The 6803-nt window shown below is 33.6% G+C and overlaps 1 protein-coding gene across 1 annotated transcript; it reads left to right on the plus strand.

Annotated features, from left to right (window-relative positions):
• The first annotated feature begins 3008 nt into the window (after positions 1–3008).
• Positions 3009–3941, plus strand: LOC100513603 (olfactory receptor 4K14). The gene has a single exon (XM_003128598.4). The coding sequence runs from the start codon at positions 3009–3011 to the stop codon at positions 3939–3941; it is 933 nt and encodes a 310-aa protein (XP_003128646.4).
• The last annotated feature ends 2862 nt before the right edge of the window (positions 3942–6803 follow it).

Below are 6803 nucleotides of genomic sequence, written 5' to 3' on the forward strand. Positions count from 1 at the left end.
ATTTCTCTGAAATTAGAACTCTTATATTTCATTCCACTTACTTTAGTATCCTATCATCAATATCTAATTTTGGAACATCTTTGATTTAATGGGACATTAAATTTTTTTTATTTTGTTGTTTTTTTCCTGAGTTTTCCTTTTGATTATTTCACCTTTTTATTTTCTTAATCTTTATAAAACACTGAACTAAATACAGTTATGTTTTAGGTTTACATGTGAAATATTTCATGGCCATAAAGAGAAAAATAGTAATAAAAGTACAGCCATTATAGTCTGTAATATATAAGCTAGGGCGGATGTCAGAGTAATCTAACTAAACTTATGAAGAGTTTCTGCATTGTGACTTATAGCCATTCTGTCCACACAGGCATTTAATTTCAGGTTTATACTACCATTCTAATGCCAAAGTATAGCAATTAAGTCTTTTAATAAAATGAGACAAAAGGAATTTTGAGTCCCTGTTCTCCTGACAAAAGTCTGTAGAGATGGGTTCTATCTGAATGTAGTAAAACAGATACAGTAACCATTAATTCCTATAGATTTAAAATTTTTCTTTTCGTATCTATTCATATCATTAGAATAGTTCAGATGTTGAACGTGTTGCTTTATTTCTCTGTCAAAACCTCTCAAAATTATTATTTCATGTTATACTGTTCAATTTTATAAAGGGTCCACAATAAAATCTAATACAAAAGTTCTGCAGCTTTTAAAATTTTTCATGAAGAGCTCTGTTGAATGCCTTTATAAAAAGGTTTATATAGTAACTTAGTGAGGCGAGTGAGGCATCAGTTTATTTCTCATGATAAATTAATAATGGGATCTATACATCCCACTCTACTTCTTCTGGAAGCTCAGAAATACATTTAATTTGCCAGTCACTCCTATATGATTGGAAATACCGCTCCTCCCAAAATTATTTCATAGGCTTTATGCTCTGGTCCTGAAAAATATCTCTTTCATTGAAAAATTTCATCCTATATGCTCTCAGAAATAGTTTATAAACAATAAATCTACAAAAGAATTAGATCATTGGCTTTTTAATCCCAAACCTAACCAATGGGGGAAAATGACAAAAGTAATAATAAAAAAATTGTGAGATATGTAGAATTTTATAAACCTTTGGTTACTTGATTTATTTTCCTTCATTTTGATTGGTTTCTATATTGACTTAAGTGAAGATGAGAAACTTCTGGTCTTATACAGGTATGGTCTGAGTGAGTGAGTGTGTGAATGAGCAAATCAGAAAAGAAGATCCGTTTACTAAAAATAATTGAGTTTTATATTTAAAATGAGTAAGTTTGTGTTACTGGGTCACCTTGCTGTACAGTGGAGAATTGACAGAACACTGTAAACCAGCTATAATGGAAAAAATAAAAATCATTATAAAATAGAATGAGTAAATTTTGTGGTAGGTAAATTATATCTTCATAGAGTACACTAATAAAAGATTCCAAGCAGGCTTGACATGGGAGAAACCCTAACTCTATTGCTCTGTGGGAAGCAGTAGCTTGAGCTTGAGTGTCAACTGGAGCATAAGATATGATTTTCTTGAACCAGATCTTCCTTATCATTCAGTTAATCATAAGCATTATAACAAATTGTACCATAAGGGTTTTTTCATTTTTGCACAAAAATTATAAAGAAGTGCATTAATAAAATACTACTCTAAATTCCTGCTAGCATGGCATCAGTCTATACTCTTTTCTCTCTCCCCTCAGATATGGAATTTGCTGTTTATAGCCCAATTTCCAGCCTTTTGAAATATTTTATGTGAACTCTGTCATATTTCTGTTATCCATAGACTTGATAATTATATTATCTTATCTGGGATGTTGATGAAGAGCACAGTTTAGGATAGGGTCCCATGGCCACGACTAGGGACTGATGACATAGATTATCACTTTAAAATTTTATGTATCTGTGCTGTTATTTAACTCAATTTTTCCTCAAAGACATTACCAGAAAATATGATAAGTGCCATTGTATAATTCACATATAGCACAATAATGTCACTCTCCCCAAATTACTAAACAACACATACAAATTGAGTTTATAATCTGGCAGCTATGCTATATTTATACAGTGTTCCAAAAATGTTTTATACCTGGGTCATACTTTTTAGCTTAAAGGAATATATTTCCTTTTAATTAGCCATCACGGGATGAAATCTACTTCTCTCAGATTCAGAAAACATGTTGTTTGGTGTTTAGGTTCATAGATATGGACACCCATCACATCATTTTAACAGAATTTGTTTTTGTGTTTGTGTCAGTAAATGGAAAGAGAGGACCTGATAATATATATATATATATATATACAATTGTCTTGTTTTACATGTCGGCACTATTTTTTAAATTTAGTTTTCTTGAAGTATAGTTGATTTACAATGTTATGTTAATTTCTTCCATACAGCAAAGTGATTCAGCCATACATATACACATATCCATTTCCATATAGTTTCTCACAGAACATTGAACAGATTTCCCAGTGCTATACAGCAGATCCATATTGACTAAGGCTTTTTTTTTTTTTTTTTTTACTTAAGTTTTAGTATCAATTCCTAGGTTTGATTCTTAAAGACAATTGCCATTGAGCAATGGTATTAACACAGATGAAAAGAACATAGTACCACTGAGAAAATCTTTATATTTTCCGTCATACTAAAGATTTTTGGTTCACACTCTATACTTGAATAATTCTATGTTTTTCCATGCAAAAAATCTAGCTAAGGGAGAAAAAAAAATGTTCCTACAAATTTCACCTATGCTGGAGTCTTCCAGAATGTTTAACTGCCCCTGAGAAAACACTGAAGTCTGAAAAAGGGAAATATACATGTTGGTATAGACTAGGTTTTGATCTTCTATATATTATACTGTCTTGTACAAATTAAAAATTATATTCAGATCACACTTAGTTGATCACTTTCATGTGCTCAGTAATTAACAGGAACTTTCACTTATATCTCTTTCTTTTATATAGATTTAGAACAAAATCTGAAATCTGAGATAATGGACCTGCAAAATTATTCCTTGGTGTCAGAATTTGTATTACATGGACTCTCCAATTCACAACATCTCCAAAAATTTTTCTTTATTTTCTTCTCTGGGATCTATGTGGCTATGGTGCTGGGTAACCTCATCATCGTGGTCACTGTGATTTCTGACCCCCACTTGTACTCCTCCCCGATGTACTTCCTGCTGGGGAATCTCTCTTTCCTGGACATATGGCTTGCCTCATTTGCCACCCCCAAGATGATCAGGGACTTCCTTAGTGATCGAAAGCTCATCTCCTTTGGAGGATGTATGGCTCAAATATTTTTCTTGCACTTTGTTGGTGGGGCTGAGATGGTACTTCTTGTTACCATGGCATATGACAGATATGTGGCCATATGTAAACCTTTGCATTACATGACCATGATGAACCGGCAGACTTGTATCAGGCTGGTGTCGGTTTCATGGGTCATTGGATTTGTGCACTCCATCAGTCAAGTAGCCTTTACTGTAAATTTACCTTACTGTGGCCCCAATGAGGTGGACAGCTTCTTCTGTGACCTTCCTCTTGTGATCAAGCTGGCCTGTGTGGACACCTATGTCTTGGGTATACTTATGATCTCAGACAGTGGGTTGCTGTCAATGAGCTGTTTTCTGCTCCTCCTGATCTCCTACACTGTTATCCTCATCACTGTCCAACAGCAGGCTGCCGGCGGGGTATCCAAAGCACTCTCAACCTGCTCTGCACATATCATGGTAGTCACCCTCTTCTTTGGGCCCTGCATTTTCATTTATGTGTGGCCTTTTAGTTGGTTCTCTGTGGACAAGGTCCTCTCTGTGTTTTACACAATTTTTACTCCACTCTTGAACCCCCTTATCTACACACTGAGAAATAAGGACATGAAAATAGCTATGAAGAGACTGAGAAACCGACATGTGACTTTTCACTGAATTTCAGTTCTGCAGAGAGCTACATGTTCTTATTCATTCAGAAGATATCATTCTTTAATATGATTCTACTCAAAGATTTCATTCTGACATTGTATTAGTAAAATTTGTATTGTGTTATATTAGAGAAATAATTATTGATTCCAACAAAATATACATAATTTTATATGCTATCATATATATAATTACTCTACAATATATATTTACTAGCCTTATACATACACTTTGTGTGAATTCTACAGTTTTTCTTTTTTTATTAAGCTAGATTTGCATTACTAATTTATTTTGTCTAAAAAATTGATTAAAATGAATTTTTAATTCCTAATCATATTCCAGCATAGCAAGGGCTGTTCGTAAGTATTCACAACATGAAACATTTGTCATAAGGAAGCTAGAATGAGAATAATCATGCCTTGTGAATCTCTGTCCTTGTTTTAAAATATTGAAAAACATGATTTGAATATCCTATTATTTTAAAAGCATACTTTTTTTCATGTGTACGTGTATTATATTTAAACTTTTTATTTAAAAAAATGAAACTGTCAGTGGTATTCAGTTACAGAAGTTAATTTTAACATGGGAAAATCAGTATTTTATGGCTACATATTTCCTAGTATAAGCTTAAGCATACCAATGATAGAGTTATCATTTGGTATGCATTGGATTATTAAATTAATAAATTTTTACCAATGATTGATTTTAAATAAACATTTCATTGTACTAAGTTGATTCTGTCCCTAAGATGTCCCTAAGATGACTAAGTTGAGTCATCCAGTAGGAAGCATTTCCTGGAATTCTAAGGATTCAGATTTTATGCTGAGTTTTGAATGCCTTTGGATGATGCTGAAAGGAAAAGCATAAGAAAGCATTAAATTTGGTATTAACTAAATTCATAGTCAAAGAATTCAAGAAATTTTCTCATAAGTTGATTCTGAAATATCAAACCAAAGAGAAAATTAGGTAGTGCCTAAATTACCTGGAGTAACTAGATGAAGCTTCCAATAATTTTGGACATTGTCTTTAATTAGGAGAAGCACGCTCCTGGAATCTTCTGATTTCCCTTATGACTACAATCATACATGTATCCATAAACACTAAAAGTACACAGAAGGAAAACAACTTCTGCCTTAGGATAACTTTCTCTATAGTCACCTTCCTTGCCATTGTGATAACATTGTGTTTTGACTTTATAGGCTTTGGATATGGCCAATTTTATGATTACACTCATTTTTGTGAACATTAAAAGATCTTAAAAGAAAATCAGTGTCTGTCCTAGGATTAATTTATTGGGTTTTATTGACATAATGCTGATGTTTTCCTTTACAGATTTTGGACATAGCTATTTTTACTATCAAAGATATGGCTGATACTATTTACACATCTATTTATTCAGTTAATAAATGTTTGTCAAGCACCCCTAGCACTGAGCTATTCCCAATTTAGTGGAATAAAGTCAATTATGTAAATAATCACAAAGTATCCTTTGAAGTGAGAGCAATAATAGAAATAAACATGATGTGCTCTGAGAGCACGTGAGAGGGAAACTAACCCATTTTTGATGTTTAGGAAATACTTCAATTATTTTTTTTTCTTTCTAGGATTCTGGATTCTCTTCTATTAATGCACACACCCACACACACATGTGCGTGCACACACACACAGACACACACGGTGCATTTTTAGTTTAGCATACTGCCAGTCAAATAGTAAGTGCCCAAATAGATGCTAGATCCATTAAGATGTTTCTGCCTTTTTAGAACTACTCAGTATGTCCCATCCCCAATTTCTGTTCAAACTCTCCAGGTTGCTTTATCTGGATCCATGAGGATGGATGTGGACCATTGCATTATCAGTCAAGGTGCAGAAATCCCTGGGTTTAGTTGTTTGGGCATAAGCATGGAGAAATACCCTTTTTTACTGTATGTTGCCTCAGGTAATTCTAATTCACAATCATGATTGAGAACCACTGAATAATTGCTGACATTTTCAGTCTATAGGAATAGCTGCTATTAAGGGATGGTTGGAAGGATTTTCTTATGAAAGTGGTCTCTACTGCTGGATTAGGAAGTATTCTTAGAAATATATCACTAGGGGGAGTTCCCATTGTAGCTCAGTGGTAACGAAACTGACTAGTATCCATGGGGATACAGGTTCGATCCCTGGCCTTGCTTGGTGGGTTGAGAATCCAGTGTTGCCTTGAGCTGTGGTGTAGACTCATCTCAGATTGGCATTGATGTGGCTGAGGTGGAGACTGGCAGATACAGCTCCAATTTGATCCCTAGCCTGGGAACTTCCATATGCCATAGATACAGTCCTAAAAAGACAGAAACAAAAATTATCACTAGGATATACTAATTAAAATTTTGTGCCACAAAAATGGCATTGTTTTTGGTCAGAAGACTAAGTCATTAAGTACTTTCTGTGGAGTTGATATCATCTTAAACATTCCTTCTTTAACTGCAAACATTAAGAGATCTTCTCTCTGTGAAATATCAATTTTTAAATGTAAGTATTAAAGTAGCATTTAAATCAAATTATTCTGTCTAATCCTATAATGTAAGTCATTTCTAAATGTTAAATTATGAAAAGAGACCCCCCTAATTCAAGGATTTCCATTTTAAGTAAAATTCCATTCCTGTATATGGGGAAATTATTTTTTCATTTCTGTCTCTTCCTCTTTGATCTCAGATGAACTTTGAAGAAGAAAAGTTTAGAGAATTTTCTGTAGAGCAAAGTGTATCTCCATCCATATCTTTTCCTGGCATTGCCCTCTTTCATCAGGAGGAACTTGAGGATTTTCCCAAGGAGGTAACTCATATCTGCAGCTCTAAGGTTCTGTTTAAGAAACACGTTATCCACAGTTTC

Source organism: Sus scrofa, chromosome 7, assembly GCF_054392235.1.
Source record: "Sus scrofa isolate SSC_HxYL_T2T_F1_AM1 chromosome 7, Sscrofa_HxYL_maternal_Yorkshire_Landrace_v2.0, whole genome shotgun sequence".
NCBI classification, from domain to species: Eukaryota; Metazoa; Chordata; class Mammalia; order Artiodactyla; family Suidae; genus Sus; species Sus scrofa.

Bases quoted from the DNA above. Each gene is read 5' to 3' on its own strand.
- LOC100513603 (XM_003128598.4), top strand. From the start codon at position 3,009: ATGGACCTGCAAAATTATTCCTTGGTGTCAGAATTTGTATTACATGGA.